This window comes from Xiphophorus couchianus, chromosome 4 (genome assembly GCF_001444195.1).
Source record: "Xiphophorus couchianus chromosome 4, X_couchianus-1.0, whole genome shotgun sequence".
Classification (NCBI taxonomy): domain Eukaryota; kingdom Metazoa; phylum Chordata; class Actinopteri; order Cyprinodontiformes; family Poeciliidae; genus Xiphophorus; species Xiphophorus couchianus.
In genome coordinates, this window is record NC_040231.1 from 10,658,930 (window position 1) to 10,678,761 (window position 19,832).

The 19,832-nt window shown below is 36.4% G+C and overlaps 1 protein-coding gene across 3 annotated transcripts in view; it reads left to right on the forward strand.

The window, feature by feature from the left end:
- nfatc3a (nuclear factor of activated T cells 3a) overlaps nucleotides 1-19,832 on the forward strand; it is a 64,014-nt gene that overhangs the window by 26,236 nt on the left and 17,946 nt on the right. For 2 of the 3 annotated variants that reach the window (XM_028014965.1, XM_028014968.1), the window contains exons 3-8: nucleotides 1,908-2,070; nucleotides 13,431-13,630; nucleotides 14,130-14,302; nucleotides 14,950-15,090; nucleotides 18,643-18,698; nucleotides 19,116-19,257. In XM_028014965.1, the coding sequence (XP_027870766.1) occupies nucleotides 1,908-2,070; nucleotides 13,431-13,630; nucleotides 14,130-14,302; nucleotides 14,950-15,090; nucleotides 18,643-18,698; nucleotides 19,116-19,257 (875 nt within the window). The remainder of the gene's footprint in view (nucleotides 1-1,907; nucleotides 2,071-13,430; nucleotides 13,631-14,129; nucleotides 14,303-14,949; nucleotides 15,091-18,642; nucleotides 18,699-19,115; nucleotides 19,258-19,832) is intronic. The other variant, XM_028014967.1, reaches the window with a different exon arrangement.

Below are 19,832 nucleotides of genomic sequence, written 5' to 3' on the forward strand. Positions count from 1 at the left end.
GACTTATGCCAGGAGTGGATGACTTAATACCTTGCCTGAGTGGTAGATCCTAATTGTTACCTGCTGTTAGAGAAAACTTTAATTATTTGATGATTGAGACTCAAAATTTCACATTTACAAGAACTGTGGGGCTGCCATAAGAAAGACAAAGGTTAACATTTCTGTTGGTTAGAACACATATACTGTATGTAGTTGTAAATACTATTTTAAATGAATTAGATGTTCTTTTGATATGGAAGGGCATCTATCATAATTTTTTTAACTTTTTCTTTTAAATTGTTTTCAGACTTGCAGGTTGGGATATTTCCATGTCTAAAGTCAAGAAATGTGTAAAATTGCAAAAAAGTGAGCACAAAGCCAAAATTGCAAAAGAGGGATGGCGTTGCATTTTATGTACCAAACTCAGCCGTCAATGCATAGCACAATGACTGTAGAAGAACTAAAGTAGTGATGGCAGTATTGATCTCAAATTAAAGTTAATAAAATAAAGATTTTAAATTGTGTTTCATGAGTGAGGAGCAGGCAACTGGGAGTCCCAACAAATACTTTGAAATGATAACATTGGACATGACTTTGTCATCCAGATGTGGTAATGGCTACCTGTTGTAGCAGAAGTGACTCGAAGCTTCTTTTTGTAATTGAGAAGTGTGTTTTAGGATTACTTATGGACTTTGAATATCAATATATAGGTGTAAGAAGAATTAATTGTCTATGCACATGTAATTTCACCATGTATATTTTTTACGGTTAAAGCTTTTACTATATGTTATACCCCATTTAATTCATTTGTAGTTTTTTCAGTCAATTATTATAATTTATTACCAAGTCTTATATCTGAGTTCAGAGAAATGAAAGAAAAAATCTTTTCCTGAAAAGTAGTGCCACACTTTAAGTCAGGCGTGTCCAAAGTCGGTCCTCAAGGGCCGGCATCCTGCATGTTTTTGTTCTCTCCCTGGTTGTAGTAACAACCTTCTCAGCTTGTCAATGTTCTCCTAAGGCCTCTAATGAGCCATCATTGGATCCAGGTGCGTTAAACCAGGGAGAGAACTAAAACACACAGGATGGCGGCCCTCCAGGACCAACTTTGGACACCCCTGCTTTAAGTAATGCCACACATAAATAAAGGTAATCCAGGAGGTAGGCCGTGAAACCAAAATGAAAAGGTTAAGGATCTGTTCATGGTTTGTTGATAAATTAATCTATTTCACTCAGGTGGATGGACTCAGTTTGTGTGTGGAGACCTCTATTCAGTGTTTTATATGTACAGCTGTTCAAATATGATTGTAGCCTACTCAGATAAAAAAGAGGCACTGAGGAAAAACACACAATGCCACCCCCTCTGGTGTCCTGGACATAAAACACGCTGTAGTACAGTATGCACACAGACTTAGATAGTCATTTAAGTACTGTCTAACTCACACCCTTGTCCTTCCACCCATTCTGACCTACACGTTAAAATGTTAAAGACTCAGATAAAAAAGTCCCGCTTAGAAAATGATTCACACTTTGAGTCTCAACATGACCTATTACAAGGTTTATGCTTAAGAAGTAAGCGAGCAGATGTGGGCATTCCAGTGATTCACTGTCTGATGGGAGAAAGAACAATGCATTATATATTACCATTTCTCACTGATTGCACCATGTCTGTCCTTGACAGGGGAATACCCATGTTTTAGACATTTTTTTCAGATAGCCAGTCACTAGTCGGGCAATGGCTTTTATGCATACATTTAAAATTTGGTAAAAAATTTTTTATATGTTTTTCTTCCAGCATTGATGAAGGTTATAATCAATACTACAAGTTCTATTCACTCTTAGTTTTTGTATTATCTCATGACACTCCTGACCTTTTTGCTAGGGTTGCGTTAGACACTTTAATCTGTATACTTGCGTTTGTGTCTCCTCAGGACAACCTCGCTCCCTCCTTTAGACTGGCCGTTACCCAGCCAATTTGGCCAGTATGAGCTGAAGATAGAGGTGCAACCCAAAGCCCACCACCGTGCACACTATGAGACTGAAGGCAGCCGAGGAGCTGTCAAAGCAGCATCTGGTGGCCATCCAATTGTCAAGGTAACAATTTCCCCTCCTCAGTTCTGAGCCTCACATTGTTCACACTTCGTTTCTTCTTTGTGGTTTTTAGATTAAATTTTTTCTCCAAGGTGTCTAATTATTTCAGTAGAACAAAATAATGTTTTGTGTTTAGGACTGAAATTGCTATTGTGGCCTACAGTAGTGGTTGTCATATGCTCCATTTAGAGGTGGAAGTAATGAATTAAAAATAAATAAAATTACAAATTTATTTCAGTAATTCAATTCTGAATGTTAAACTTATGTATTGATTAATTATCTAGATGGATACATTTTAAATGTTTATTTTTTTGTTAATTTTGGTTATTTTTCTTATAGCTAATGAAAACCAAAAATTCAGTTTCTCAGAAAATTTTAATGTTATATGAAATGAAAAAATAAAATAAAGAAATTTTAATCCTGTGATAAGTATATCCATGCATTCAATAGTGTATGGACTCATCTTTTTGCACAAATTGTTGCATCAGTGCAATGTGGTAATGAGGTGATCAGCTAGTGGCACTGCTGAGGTGTTAACAAGGCAATATTGCTTTAATGATCTTTTGTTCATCTGCATTGCTGGAACTGGTGTCTCATTTCCTCATGAGACACCTCATTTCCTCATTTCCAACCAATAGAATCCCTATGGTGTTTTATGGCTAAACAAGCACGGTGACATCATTGTCAGTAAATGAATTATTGGTGCATTGGCATCGTGGGTAGGTTCCAAGTCCTGCTGGAAAATAAATTAACTTCTCCATAAATATTGTGTCGTGGAAAGAATCAGAAGAGTCTGAATGAGAAGATTGTCAGTAGAGAAGGATGAAGTGCTCTAAATGTAAAACTAAGATAACTGCTTTGACTTTGGGACACAGTGGACCAATACCTTCTGTTGACATGGCTCCCCAAATAATCTTAGACTCATTAGGAAACATTACACTAGATTGAAGCAATGTAGAACCTGATGCGATGATTATTCTTCCAGTTTCTGGGACGTTAATTTGCAAATGTTGCTTTCATCTGAAAAGAGAATTTGGTAACACTTTATTTGACGGGTTGTGAATAAGACTGTCATGACACCGTCATAAACATGACATAACACCTGTCATGAACATGAGTAAGTCTTCATGAATATTTATGACTGTCATAAAGTGTCATTCGGTAAATCATGACACTTTTAGTACAGAGTTGACATTATTCAAAATGTCTTTATGACAACTTGTCATTAACCAAGAAATCATGATCTGACATAAATTTGTGATAAAAGTATTACTGATTAAACTTTAGCTTTAATAATATAAAGTTACATAATTTTTAAAGTTTAAAGTTTTAAAGTTTTTAAAGTTGTCATAACAAAGACATTTTGAATAATGTTTAACTTTGTGTTAATGACAGATGTTATGTCATGTTTATGAATGTGTCATGACAGTCTTATTCACAACCCGTCAAAGTGTTACCAATGATTTTAAACCAATGAGCAGCAGTTCAGTTTGTAGAAGTGGAAGGTAACTGTACAAGTATTACATCTGCTGCCTCCTAGACAATTATTTATGTCGTAGAATAATGCTTCTGTACTAAAAATGTTTTTGTATTGGGGATATATTCTTGGAAACTGAATTTTTGGTTTTCAATAAGAAAAAAACCCATCAAAATGAATTGAAATAAATGTTTTGCATAACATTATGCTGTAACTATATGATGTATAAGTTGATCTTTTGTACTGAATTACTGAGATAAATTAACCTTTTGAGTATATTTTATCTAATTTTGGGCCCCTTTAATATGTACAATAAGGGGTCGTTATGTGACTGAAAATAGGTCAGTGTGCAACCTGTTAGTTCAAACTATCACTCACATCCCGTTCTACTATAAAACTCAGTGAGCCTACTGATACGAGTAGTAAGACAGACAGGCACGATGGCATGAAGGGTGTGACAATACCCCAGTCAGCTAGTCTGTCATTTGATATAATGCGTAGATGACAGATAAAGAGAGAGAAAAATACCAAGTAACAGAAGAAGTTTTCAGTCTAATTAATATTTTAAGAGCCTAGTGCCAAGCCTTTCTTTTCACGTGTGATTTAGGAAAGGTCTTTGTTCACCATTGTTGCAGAACTTTACAATGGTTGCAAAATAGTTTCCTTTGAAATCAGCTTTTCCATATTTTCCATACCCTGTTGTATTTTTTTCCCAGATTTTATTTTTAGCATTTTCTTCTGAATTTCCATTTTTACATTGTAACCACATTTACTAAATCCCCAAAAGTTTATAAAAGTGGAGTAAATGAATTTAGCAAATCAATAGTCAAAAGTCCACATTTACTGCTATTAAAGGTTCACAAATATTACAGTGCTGTGGTTTTAAAAAAAAGTGTTTAAAAGTATTTCCATGTCATTTTTTAAAGAACTAAAACATTATGTGCAAATCAAGGAATCAATTTTTTCACATTTTAAAAGAAAATCACCCTTTGAAGAACAGGACTTGCTTTATTCCTTTTTTTCTATGGAAATGGTTTGCACTAATGTTTAAATGTATGTTTTGGATATTTTTTACACTTGCTTACTTGTAATTTTCTATGTAAAAATATTTTTTATTGGGTGATGGTAAGATATGTTTTAGCTCTTGGTGTCTCCAGATTGGGAGTAAATAAACCATTGGGTGAACTCAGTTCACCACTAGTGATTATGCACATTATGCAAGATTTAACAATTAAGACAAAATACAACACTTGAACAGCTGTGGACACAAAATTTCCTAAAACAACAGAGACATCCAGACTTCTGCCATTTGTTGCTTTAGAAACAGCCTATATCCTCCTATATTCAGTCATGCAGTCTCCTTCAGGCCAATCATTAACCATTTCCACCTCAGTTAGACCAAGATTCAATCCTGCCATATGTGACAATGCATAATTTAACCTTCAGATTTTTTTTAACCAAGCATTTGTCACTGTTGCCCTCTTTTCTCATCCTGAGGAAAAACTGTTTGGTATTGTTGCTTTATTTGATGTAGCTAGTAATTGAAGAAAATTGTCTTGGATCACAAAGTTATTTAGATGTTGATTTTAAACATCAAAACATGGTCAGTAATACCTTTAGATTTTTTGGCCTACAAGTCAGTTTAGTTGAATACATTTAATTTGACATACGTAGGCACAGTTTGTTAGGTTATTTATAATACCTAGTGTTCCCTGTTTAAGCAAGAGGCTGTAAAAAGGCCACAGTAGCGCTGTTGTGATGAGCAAACCATGAACGAGGATAACGTCTATTTCTTCTTTAGATTAGCTGGGTTAACACAGTTTATTTTGTCATATGCATCTAAACCAGGAGGTGTTGCACTTTCTGAGTTACCACTCCAATATATCGGTCTGCAAGAACTACCAAAGATGAAAGAAAAATTGAAAAAGTTTTGACTGAATGCTTTCATAATCAAATTCATAAACTGGTGTGTGTTGTCACATACTGAGTTAGGAAAGTGGTTGAGAGAAGGGCAGATAGCATTTGCTTCTCATCAGCAGCGGTTTGCACGACTCTGCACAAAGAAAATGTGTGGGTGAATGAGGTATTGTGTAGGAACCAAAGTAGGTTGAGCACCAAGTTTGACAAACTTATTTTTTAACTCTTTAGAGATTTATATTTTTTTGCCTTTATATTAAATATTTATTCAATTCTTTTTTTCAGGTATAAGAAACCTCTGCACATTTTCTGTGTAGTTCTGGCTTCTTTGCTGTTTAGGCATTGATGATGTCTAAAAGAGCTTCTAATTTGAGAATGAAAAACAGATTTTCCGTTTAGTTAATTAGTAGTAACTAGGCACACCATTAATAATATTACCTGGTATTTTAGAATAATTAAGACTGTTTAATGTAGAAAAAACAATGAAAGTAATCAAAGTGAATTGCAACAAATAAAATATGAATAAGAAAATATACAAGCTTTTTCGTGGGAAGTCAAGCTGAAACCATTTGATAGGGGTCAAACTACCTGGAAAATTTAAGAAGTTTTAGTATATCATACTTTCCAGGTATACTGCTGGAAATTAATAAGCTGCTCTCTGAAGGCAGAATATTATAGCTATGTGTGATTGCAACCTTTCTGCTGCAAAATAGCAATTTCCACACTGGATATTTAAAAATGATTCGTACAGCAAGAATTTTTGCAGTTGCCAAAGATAAATCTTTTGTGGCATGTTGAACTGTAAATAGTAAAATACAAGATATCTTAAAATTCTGTAAGTTTTTATCCAAAAATATTTGGATCTTAATTGCAGTTTTTTTGTTGTTTGTTTTTTTTGTTTTGTTTTTTTACCCCTCCAGGGGTCTTTTTGTGGGCTCTCGTGTCCCTTATACGACAGTAGGCTGACAGGAAACTGGGAAGGAGAGGGGGGAAGACATGCGGCAAATATCGTCTGGTCCGGGAGTCGAACCCGCGACGGCCGCGTCGAGGACTCCAAATATGGGTCGCGCTAACCACTACGCCACCACGGCACGCCCGCATTTTGTTTTCCTTTGGTAGTTTGTACATAGCTTGCCTGACAAACAATTATAGCAAACATCACTTACAATATGTCGTTTTGATTTAAAATTTTTAGATTTGAAAAATAGATTCCATATCCACTTCTCAATGTGAAACCTCTTCTTCACCTTGAGTCTTGACTTCCAGTGATGTGATGTCACCAAATAACATCATTGCTGCCATCTGGACCTGGAGATGACTTCCATTTTTTGACCAGGCCATTGCCCATACCAGTACACTACTGAACTGCTTTGTCTACAGAAATCTAATGTAGCCTGTTTAGGTTGCAGAGCAAAAGTATTCAAGCAGTTTTGGGATTCTGACATTTCTTTTATGTTCTTTTCAGAGTTGTCAGCTGCTTCCACATCTTTTTTCTTGTGTTTGAGAACAAAGGCTCACAATCCCTTGCTATGAGCCAGATATAATGTTTGATGACCAAAGTATTATTTTTATCATGCAGTATTGCAACAGCTTGTATTGACTCATCCAGATATTTAAAACTATACTTTATAATCTGTTTCTATGCTATGCAAGGCAGTTTAATGTTGTATGGATGTAGTGATAAGAAGACTTAGTGACATAGTTATTGTGTAGATATTCATCAGGGTTTCCAGTGCCATCACAGGTTTATTAAATTATATGTTGAAAATATGCTAAATGTACTATTGCAAGCTGAAATTGTGTAGCCAGTTAAGTCCATCCACTCATCTATACATTTGATTATTTATATTTTTTTAATGGAAAAGTGTTTATTATTTCTATTATCTAGTTGCTAACAAATATGATTTTGGTTAAGGTCAATAAATATCCAACAATGTTTATTTATAAAAGCTGTTTAGTGGTGGTATTAGGTTTGTAATCCTAGTGTGGTTGCAGCACTACATGACACACAAATTCGGCACTCTCATTTGGATAACAAAACATGGCATTACAGTGAGTCAGGAGTTTGATATCAACTGTGTCTTTTTGTTAGTACAGCTCCTTGTTTCTGACCAGCTTTTGATTACTAATCTTAAGATTATTGTTCTGGTAGGAGTGGCTGATATAATAACATAAGATTAAAAAGTGATTTAGGAGTTGCCATAAGCAGAAATCGTACATAAACATAAAAACTGTACTCTTTTGTGATTCCCAATAATTATGTTTTTACTGCATGTTTTCTCGTAGGTGGTCTGGAGTAGTTAGTCTCTACATAGTGAAATGGTGTTAAAACGGTGATTATGATTTTCCTATCATTTTTTTTTCTTAATGACAATAAATTTGTTATTACTTTGACAACAGTTATTGACACTGCTGGGTATTATACGGGATTCTGTTCATACACATTATAAATAATTTTGATAACTGGCCTTTTTACCTGGTTAGGAATAAGGATGGGTTTCTTCCTCCCATTTGTATTTTTTGCCATCTTCCAAAGCGTAACGCTCAACAAGGTAAACACATTTGTTGAAATATACTTTTAATTAATTTTAACTTCTGGCTGCCATAAGAAAAAATAGCCGTTTGATAAATTAAGAACATTATAAAATGTGTGGAAGAAAATAGTTTTAGAAAATAGTACTTACATGTGTGTTTCAATTAATTTTATAGGTTAGGTTAAACTTTATTAATCCCATAGGGAAATTGAGGTTATCTCTAATGTCTAAAAATTTCTAAAAATACTCCTGTATTGCTTGTTAATTTTATCCTAAACCTTTTAATGTGACTGTAAACTGAAATTTGGCTGCATGTGTGCATAGCTGTTTTAACCATTCCTCTGGGGCTAGCTGCAGACCTTAATCGGTACACCTGTTGCTAGGAGACATATAAGTCCAAAGCCTCTCTGGCTGAAGGCTGAGGTATCCTTGGGCATATTTAAAGAGCTTATTTGTGTGCTGCTGCACCCACACAAATATAAGGAGCCCCTCTGGTATTACCAATTTGGCTAGAAATAGGGACAGGCCGATGCTGCAGAAACAAGCTGACAGACAATGAATATGCTGTTGCACTCACACATTCAGCACACAGCATGACAGCAAATCTAAAGCATACAAATGTAATGGAAAGCTGTGAATTATGGAAAGATAATGGAGAAAAAACATGTATATTGGCGGTATTATCATGAAATAACCTTGGATTAATTCCCACAATTTCATAGTATCGTGGTATTTACATGCAAATTTCTTTACCCTAACCCTGGTTTTATTTGAAACATTATTCTTCTTTCTACTAAAAATAACAAATGTATCATTTCAGATATAATAGTATTATTGAGTACATATTATTATGCTGATTTCGATACATAACCTGGTAATTTGCTTATTTTTCAGGGAGCCAGTCTGGAGCTTTACACCATTGTGTTCTCTTAGTTTTATCACAATATCTACTTTCCAGGACCACTTCTCAACAATTTATTTCAACCATTCAGAAAACCATTCACTCAAAACATTTAGGATTTTGTATGCATTTCCTTTGATCATGCCCACTGTGAAACCCTTTTTATGTTTCAAATCTCAAGGGATATATTGTGTTTTGTTTATTGTTGAGAGAGTTTATAATTGTTGGGGCCCACAGCTACATTCAGCTTGATTATTTTGTCTGACTTTGCAAAAACTTTGAACACACTTGAATTAAGTCATTCTACACTTTGTTTTAGCTGCTATGGTAAATACTGTAATCTTGTGAAATCATGTTGTTTTTACAAGGTCATCAAAGCATAAAAATTTCACACAAGCCCGTGCCTAGCGCATAGCCATGCAGTTTACACTTTATGGACTGGCTGGGACTACTGTTGCCTTGCCCCGGGGTTGTATTTGATGTAAACATATGAAAGGCTAGCTACTTAGTTTTTGTAATCAGGTTTAGTACACTGCACACAAAAAAAAAAAAGTTGCCGAGAAGGGGGGGAAGAGAAAGAGAAGTGTGCTTAAGAGTGAGTGAAAGTGAGGGAGGACAAAATGGGAATAAAAGGAATTGAGCCTGGAAGTAGAACAGGGCCATATACAGGCCTCATGCTGTATACAGTAAACGTGTCTGCTGCGTGTGTCGGTTTGTGCATGCGCATGAGCGTGCACATGTATTGACCTTGTTTAAACAAACAGTCAACCAGCCCCCTGGCTCTCACTGCCCTCCCTGGTGTGCTGGGCAAACAGCAGGGGTGTGTGACTCTTTCTGTCTACGTGTGTGTGTGCGCCAATAGATCCCATGGTGCCTCAGTGCCACACCAGGGAAACCACTGCCAGATAAAATGTGACCTCGCGTGACCTTGACCGCTGTATCTCCTGTTTTTACTTCTGTGGCGCACACACACTAACCAGACAGTTACACACACCATCTCCCTGTTTCCCAAACATTGCAGGCCTTTCCATAAAACACAGGTAGTGTGTTTAAATCCACATTTTTAATTTTTACATCCACTTTCCTAAACAAGCGTCAGGACTGTAGTTTACACCAGCATGGGTCTATGTAGCTGCTCACGCAAACGCACCCACACCGCTGCATACACACGGGGAGTCTCGCCATGGCAACAGCGGAGCAACACAGGGAAACAACTTAGTAGAGTCAGGCGGTCGCTGTGAGAAAGTGTCATGTTACGACAGAGGGCTGAGGCTGAGGAAGGTGAGAGGGTTGGACAGGGACAGAGAGGAGAGAGTGACACAAGGAGAAGTAGAAGGAAGAGTACCAATGACGAAAACAGACTGGGAGAATGATACAGCGAAGAGAAACTGTGAAAGAGATGAACACAGATAATGAAAGACAAAATATCTGTTAATCTGAAAATTGTTCAGTGAACAGGTGGTGTTTTACCGTTAATCTTCACCCAATGGCTGTATGCTGTTGTAAGTCTAAACAGTCCTGGAGAAATTAGAAGTAATTTTAATTTTTAATGTTTGTCTTTTTGATCAAAAGTCAAAATGTTGTTAACTCTGTGTATGAATGTATGCAATGTTGGGACATGTTTTTCAACTTCAGCTTGCTCTCTTTATTACTGCCTCAGTGGAACAGATGAAGGCCAAAAATAAGTGGGGTCTTTATTTAGTAGAAGGTGAGCCTGTAACCATATCCTTCAGTTTTATTTTAAGGGAAAGGGTTTATCCTAAACTCGTTCCACAATCAAATGCTGGAAGTCAGAAGTTAGTTACGTGCCTCAGCGAACTTGGGCCTCGGGGTCTTGTGACTGCCATTAATGTCACTGTGGTTTAATATAACAACTGATTTCTATCAGGCCTGATTTACTCTCGGAGCTTTCAAATTGAGAGGAGGGAAGAAGTTTAAAAGTGCAGCAACCTCCCTCCTGAAGTGTTTTACACTCATCCCTATGTTTAGTATGTGGTGGAAGTGTGGTTTAGGAATGTGGTATAACTCAAGAATGTGTGTTTTGTGCATTCATGTAGAAAAGCTTTCATTAACTTGATAATTCTGGAGCTCAATACATTCTTGTTTACATGTCCTTTGAAGTTTGCTTATGCCTTTGATTATAAGAGTTATAGTAATATCTACTAGATTTAATTTGTTACATTTCACAGACAGGTAAATGGCTGCTTAGTAAAGTTATTTACCTGGGCTGTGAGCCTACAGCCGGCTGTTTTACAACATTAGCCAAAAGCAGTGATGGTTGCCTCTTTTTTGGTTTCCCCCCAGTAATGGTGCACAGGAACAGGTGGGGGAGGGGTAAAGCTGCCCTAATGTAGGATCTATAGAGCAATCGAAAACTCAATTTTGAAAACTGAATTGATTCTATTTAATACCAAATACCAGCTATTCTGCTTTGAAGCATTTGCTATAAAACATGTTTGGTATGTAGAATCAAACTAAGCTAGCAAACAATACAAAGCAAAAACACACTTCAGTCCATGCAATGCAATAAACTCTTGTTTATATCCCTGTAACAGTTTTGTTTTTACATCTGTCTGTCCACTTCAGCAGATCTCAGCTTTCTTTTAATCTTGTCTGGAGCAGATATGGCATTGTGAATAAACTTGTCTTCATTTAAAGCCATGCATATACACACCAAAACACATGATACGTAGTATAGACATGCATACATTCAAACACGAGTCAGGACTTTATGTTCTCACTCCAACAATATGCAGATGTGATTATAAAACAGGAATCAACAACTCAAAGGGCTGTTGATTCTTGCAACTTGTTATTTCTTTGAATCCAGATGTTTCATTTTGATGACCTGTGTGTTTCAAATCAGGTTGGTATGTTGATCTTAGGATTTATTACTTTGTCTGACATAGAAGCACACCCTAAATTAAGGAGATCTGCTACTCTGCTTAGTCATTCATGCCGATTGAACACTATGCTATTTTAAAACTCATTTGGAGTATGTTATAAAGGAGTGGCAGCATACCTGAATGCGCCAATGTTTTGCTTCAACAGGTTTAGTTAAGATTCCATTGTAAAATTATAGTTTATACGTTTCATGTAATAATTTGTGAAGTTTGGCATTTCTACTATGATTTATTCCTTTCGGTTTATTTACATATTTCTCATTAATAAAAAGATTTGCAGGTTAATCCATTTTTAAGTACCGGTATGCTCTGAACATATTGTTTTTTTATAGTAGCACATAGGCACCCCAATGCTTAAACATTTACTTTTTTCGCATGTCAAACTGTTTTAGAAACTGTTCAGAAAAATGCAGCAAATAAGGAACACGAGCTACTAAATGTTGAAATTATGTTTGTGGTTTGGAACGCCAAACGACTTATTTCTAGCTCACCACCTTTCTGTCCTTTCATGCATCGATCATTTTCCACCCAACACTGACACCAGGGCGTGTGACGCAAACTGGCAGGAGTAAAACGCCAGCAGCCAGCTGTGGTGGGATTGAAGCTTGGCAGTTAAAAGTGGTGAAATAGCAATGAAAGGCCTTCTTCTTCTTCTCTGTTAGTGTCTATAAGCTACCCAGCATCTGACTGGGGGTGTGGTCACTTCAGAGCAATCCGGTGTGAGCGTGAATGTGGGGGGATGCCATCCTGCCGTCACAGTGTCTTCCAAGTACAACATTACAACAGTGGTGGGATTGTGTGGCTTGTGTATTTGTTCTGTCCTTCTGTACAAGAAAGGTCCCGTTCTCCTTTCTATTTTCCTTTAGTTTTTTACCCGATATGCAACGACTTTGCTCCATAAAAGATTTTATTCTCTGGAAAGCATCTAAAGCAGCAGCAGTCGGGGACAACTTGAGAGAGGAAAACTGCTGCTTGGTGCTCATTTTCCAACCATGTTGGCTAAAGTGAACCATTGGAAATCTTGATGACATTCTCACTGGCATCTTTGGTACAATACAAAGAAAAAAGTCTTTTAAGTCAGACCTCACAGAATGAATTGAGGACCGTGTTTTTTTTCTATTAGATGACTTGATGAAGTACAACTTATTTTATATGTTATAGAGATTCCCTTTCTCATTAAAAGAGTCAGACATCCATTCATTCAGACATCCATCCACTCTCAGATGAGTTTTCTGCTCATCTGAGACTGGGTCGTGAGAGTAAGAGACGTCCCAAGGTGTTCCCTAGTCAGATGGGACACACAGTCCTTCCTGTGAGTTTTGCGCCTTCAGGTCTTCTCTGTGTGGAAATAGAAATTCCTTCTTGTTATAAATGTTATAGCTCAAAAGTATTGTGCTGTCATGATGCTACTATTGCAAAGTACCACATCAAGTATTATAGCTTTTGATTCCCTAAAGCCATGTTTCTTGAACCTCAAGTAATACTTTCTTTCTATAAAAGGTTTGAGAACTTCTGTCCTAAAGTAGAGATATGTACAACATATGTGTATTCTTTCACATCTTTTGTGACGTCAAGCCCAAGGACTCACGTCTGTGTATTTTCTTTCTCTACCTCTGTCTGTTGTCGTTTAGCTCACTGGCTACAATGACAAGCCTGTGAATCTGCAGATGTTTATAGGAACCGCAGACGACCGCTACTTGAGGCCACATGCCTTTTACCAGGTGCATCGGATCACCGGGAAGACTGTAGCAACAGCCAGCCAAGAAATCCTGCTTTCCAGCACCAAAGTTCTTGAAATCCCTCTGCTTCCTGAAAACGGCATGTCAGCCAGGTACATGGCGGAAGTAAAAGTTGCATTATAGGGCTACATGGGCTTACCTCCCTGGAGAAAGGGCTAACCAAGGAAAAATAAACACCCATTTGGTTATAAATGTATGCAATGTCTTCCAAAGTATATTTTATAGATTTTCTTAATTTACACTAACGTAAGGGTTGATTACACAAGGAAATTTACAGGATTTCCTGTGGAGCATAGAAATAATTTTTATTTATATAACTATGACCTGTTACAGCTAAATAATTATACTTTTTGTAGGATCTGGTTCCATTTACAGTGTGATTCATAGTATTTTTCATGGTATAGGATTTCTTATTTATAACTGTAATAAATTACCCTCGCAGGCAGTTTTAGATGCCAATCTCCTACTGGGTTTGCGGGCTATTTTATCACCCAAAGGCTTTTACGAGAACTAACTAAATATGCCTGAGATGCTTAACATCCTGATGGTGCTGTGCAGGGCCAACTGTTTCCCCCCCTCCTTTCCTTGCAGTATTGACTGTGCTGGCATACTGAAGCTGCGGAACTCGGACATCGAGCTGCGGAAGGGGGAGACGGATATAGGACGAAAGAACACACGGGTCCGCGTGGTTTTCCGAGTGCACATCCCTCAACCCAACGGGAAAGTGTTGTCCCTGCAAGCTGCCTCTATTCCTGTGGAGTGCTGTGAGTGTCCACTTTCTGTTATATTCAAACACACAACAATATTTATTTAGAAATTGTCTTGATTTAGAATGTCTAATACGAGACATTTTAGCCAATGGAAACTTAAATGTCATGTTCATTCAATCCATATTTAATTAAGATACTAAAGTTAAAAGCAGATATTTACTGGCATCATAAAAATAAATAATCTATTTTTCACACTCTGATTGTCAGACTAAAGGTTTCTTGTTTTAGGTCAGCTAGGATTTCTTAAACCATTAATATTTACTAAATGCCAGAATGAAGCATTGTTTTGCCTTCTTCACATTCAGAAATATACAGAACACCATGCCTTAAAACAATAATGTTTGATCTGAGTCATACAGTTTAAAAGGCACATTTTACTAAATAATGAGGTAATGTATATAATCTCTAAAATATTCTATTTCTCACTGATCTGGCATTTAACAAATAGAAATAACTGTAGTAGTCCTTTCTGCCCTAGACTAAAACAGAAAACATTGAGTTTTATTTGATATCAGACAGTGAAAAAGAACAGTTATTTGTCATTTTTTAACACAGTGTATGTAAACATCTGTTTTCACCGACATAGAAATTATAATGTGAAATTTCATCAGCTATTGTTCAACTTTCTGGATCTCTCCCAGCCCAGCGTTCAGCTCAGGAGCTGCCGCAGGTTGAGAAGTTCAGCCTCACCAGCTGTCTGGTCAGTGGGGGTGAGGAGATGGTGATCACTGGTTCCAATGTCTTCCCAGAGTCCAAGGTTATCTTTCTGGAGAAAGGCCCTGGTAAGAAGAGCCTGTGCAATATCTTTGGATATAGTGTAGTTCCAAGGTGGATGGTCATGCTGAATTTTATGTTAGGAAATATTAGGTGTGTACTGACCTTCATTAAATGCCTTAAATAAAATGTACATTAGATAATGTTCGGTATTTTAAGACTGTAAAGTATTAATGGAAACGTTACCCCTGACTTGTTTTTGGCTCTTCATGTCTGACAGTTCGTGACTTGCTTAACAGATGAATAAAATTGTGTCTTTGATGTCACATTTTAATTTAAATAGTGCAGTGGTTTGTAATAATCAGTGTGCCTGGGGCTCTTCCGTGTGGAGTTCCCATGCTTTTTCCCTAAGCCTGCATGGGATTTTTTGTGGACGCTCCTGTTTCCTTAAGCAGTTAGGACATTTGAGGAAACAGAAAACAGGATGTACCAGTTCAGAAATGAGCTATTACCTTTTACAGTTAATTGACTATTGATGTGTTTTTTTTTATCTGGTTGTTTGTTAGATTACCTAGAACAAAAATACAAAGGAGGGTTCATTAATTCCAAAAGTGATTAAAATGTGGTCAGTAAGATTTGTTTTTTTTCTCCTTAGTTTATAGAGGAAATATTTATAAATGTATATCAACTCTCTATTTTAAATGTTAGTGACATTTACACAGCACCTGTATGGGTACTTTAGTCATTTGTTATCCTTAAAAGCTGATTTTATCTGTTAACAAATACTCTAAGCTGAAGATTAGCTTAAATTCCTTGTAGTATTTAAAGATATTTTCTTTACCCATTCTTCTTTAAAAAAGGACGTGGAAGAGTTGGGTGGAAATTTTAAATGGATGACATTTGTTTAACCAGTCCCTACCTGCCCAAGGTACTTTTGTGAGACAAAGTAACAGATTCAAGTTTGCACATGGCAACAAGCTGAGTGGTGTTGCCTTTGTGAGCGAGTGCTGTACTTTAAAATCGTCTATTTAAAAGATCTGCCCTGAGGAATGTATTCAGGCCCTTTTCAGGAGGAGCAAGTGAAGCATGGCAGGCTAGAAGTAGTGAGTGGAAACCTCTGAGCGGCGCTTCTTGGTTTGGCAGTAACTTGGGCCCCATATTGCATGAACTCATTGGACTGTGAAAGAGACAGGAAAATGGGAAAGTGGATGGAAATGTGATGTTGATTAGCACTGTGCAAATGGTTGTGCTCATTACCTTCTCTGCAGAAAGACACTGATTACCTTTGGTAAGAAGAAAAAAAAACAAAACTGACAGACTTTTTTCTCTACCAGCTTTGATAATGCAATGAAACCACATTAACAGAAAAAATCCAGTGATGATGGAGTGACATTAATTACTTCTTAAATGCAGCACATAAACCCTCAAGTTAGATTTTCCTAAAGCAAATAGCTAGAGGTTTTTTTTGTCAACAATTGTACGTCTACAGTGAAAAACAACTGGATATAGTATAGGATTTTGTAATGCATTTCACAAAATTACGTTTTTAAAACAATCACACAAATAAAACCCCACATAGTGACCATCCCGGTCACAATAGGTGATAAGAACTCATAATAAATGGCAAAAATAATTGTTGACAACAAGGATCAATGAGTTTCTGTGTGATTTTTTGGCTTTTAAAGGAATGCTTATGCTGGATTAGCAGGCTTTGACTGATTCTGAATCTGTTCATCTACTCTGTTTAACTTTTTCTTGTGATGAACAATGCAAATTGAGGGCAATAAAGCAAATAGCACACAATAAAGAGTGTTCTGTTTGCAAGTTATTCAGCAATTTGCATATTTTTGAGCCGGAATGTGACTCTGGCTATCCACCAGTAATGATGGATGCTAACATAAATGTCAAGACTGAGGCAAATGGTGACAAGGACAATGACGCAAGTATTGAATGCTATATTTACTAGGCAGATTCACTGCCAGTTGTCTAAAGGTGATATAGTGCGATCTTTATTGTATAGCTGAGTGAATCTGAAGTAAAACATGCTATAACCATTTACTAGTCATAGCAGGTTTTCAATCTTAACCCTGGAGTTTTTTTCTATCTGTAATTCATACTTCAATATTGTTTTTGGGGGGGATTAGAAAAAAAAGATGATTTAATTTAAGGTTTTTCAAAGAAGTAATCAGACAGTGAAAAAGAATAAATCACATGGGAAAGGAAGATGTGTGGTATTAGTATGAAGATTTAATGCTTGAGGGCCCAAATATAAACTGCCCCAACACTCATCCTTCTTTCTAGGGTGGATGAAAGAATTTCATTTAATTTTAACATTACTTAAAATGTTAGTCTTGAAAAAGATTACCATGCAAGTTACTTGACTTTGTAAAACTCTGAAATTGAAGTAAGTTCATAATTGGTATAGGTCTTTGACATTTACAAGGATGGCTGTTTACAAAGAGTCTGACTTTAAAGGTTGACGGTGACTACCTTAAAGAGTGACTAATGCAGCAAGAGTGCTGGTGCTGCCTCATTATAAAACCTCTGCTATTATATATTTTACAACTATGTTTTCTCTAAGATTTGTTTGGATTTTTAGCACAATGGGGAGTACATTCTTTTCCCCAGAGAAATTGTAAGAACAGGGTGGTTCGACGATCCAGGTCATTGTTTTACTGTGGTATGAGGCTCCTGTTGGTGCTTGTTGTCTGACAGAACATGTGGGGCCCTTGCTGCTGCCTGTTGAATGTCAACAAGCTGTGGAGTAATAATGCATTGCTGTCAACTGTCAAGGTCATTGCTCACAGAAAGAAAGAAACAAAAAAACTGTCAACAAATTAAGATATAAATTCTTAAACGAAATGATGTGTTTGAGGTTAGAACTACCTAAAGTGAGGAGATTACTACATCCAGGTTTAATTTTCAGGTAACATCAGAGCATCAGCTTAAATTTTGGAATTAGTGGTTCTTGTAGCTAGCTTAATGGCTTAAATACAACAGGCTTGCAGTTTGGGTGTGCATTGTTTAATCTACATTTAAACTAGGTGTCTCTGCAGAAATGTTGCAGATGCCTCACGGTGGTATTTGGGGGAATCCTTTTGGTTTTGTGGAACACGCCATGCAGGTGCAGAATATGCATGGTGCAACCATGAAAAAAGGGAGCCATCTGCAAGTTTATTTACTTCAGCTTAGAGACCAATCCGTTCTATAGCTGTCAAACTTTTTATTCCTCTCAAGGCTGCAATGATGGATTTCTTCCAACCACACAGGAATCCTGTTAGTGTTTTCATCCCAGATGTTTCTCCAAATAATAATGTCCCTCAGAGGAAACCTTGCGTTTTTAAAGCACTTTTTATAAATATTCCATTACTGACAACATTAAGTTAAACAGGCACAGCAAACAGTGGAATTTTTTTTGCCATTTGATTCGTATTAAATAGCTATTAAAGTTTCTCTCACTTACACGGTAAAAGACAGAAAAAATTAGAAGTTGTTTCTATTGTCTATAATTAAATCGAAATATTTTTTCCAAAGAAACTGTTTAAAGTTAATAAAACTGTGATTTAATTTATTTTGACTGTATGGTGAAGGATTTTTAATTTTTCTGTTGTTTATTTTAGATGGACGACCACAATGGGAAGTTGAAGCAAAAATAATTCGTGAGAAAACCCAAGGTGTAAGTATTTTTTCTTTACTTCTATGAATGTACATTGGGTTTCTTCAATCTGATGTTTTTTTCTGATTTTACTATTAATATTATAAGTTGTTCAATAAGGAATGTAAAAAATGGGATCATATGTACACAGTAATTATCTTTTTATTCAAACATAATTTCTACATGTCTTTGTAGATTTGATTTGTTTTTCAATTTTTACTGTACAGATTGTTTAATTACTTGTATTGTATGTAAGTGCCAGAGATAATTTATGGCATTTTTTTGTTTTTTACTTTAACTGAGAATCTGCATCTTAATGTATGGGTCAGTACTTTAGTGGAACAGCCCAGTACCATATATGTATGTTGAGATGTATACCGTGTTTCATGACTAGAAAAGTAAGTCATCAATGCGTTGTTTATTGTGTGTCTCTTTTAGTCATGCATTGTCGTGGAAATCCCTCCATACCACAGTAAGACTGTGACTTCAGCTGTACAGGTGCAGTTTTATGTCTGCAATGGAAAACGGAAAAGGAGCCAATCACAACGCTTCACCTACCTTTCAGGTTGGTTTGGAGGAAGTAAGCATGATTGAAATGAATTCAAATCTCGAAAGATTATGAAAATGATGAGCAAGCTGTTTGTATGTGTTTGCGTTCTGTATCCGGCTGTACAGAAACTTCCAGGTTAATTTCAAAATGCGTGACTCAGAGCAGCGATAACATCATTGCCATGTTGCATACTTCTCCACATGGGTTTGTGAACCTTCTTTTTGCTTTTTATCACCAACTAAAATACAAGTATAATTCAATAAAAAATGTAATTAAAAAAGTTAATTTATCTGATCATGCACACAAAATGATTTATGTTATGCATCTATTTCTATAGATTTTGATGATTGAGTTGATAAAATACCAAGAAGAGTTAAAAAAAAAAGACATATATGGGGGCCTTCTTCCAAAATAGATGGGGTTCCTTTTGCATAAATTACTGCATCAGTGTAGTGGGGCATAGAGGGAATCAGCTTGTGGCAAGGCTGAGTTCAAGAATGGGAGCCATTACTTAGTCTTGACAATAACCCAAATGTGCTGTGAGTTTCCTGGTCAAATAAACCCAGAGCCTCCACGGTCATTGAGCCAGATATTGGTATTTTATC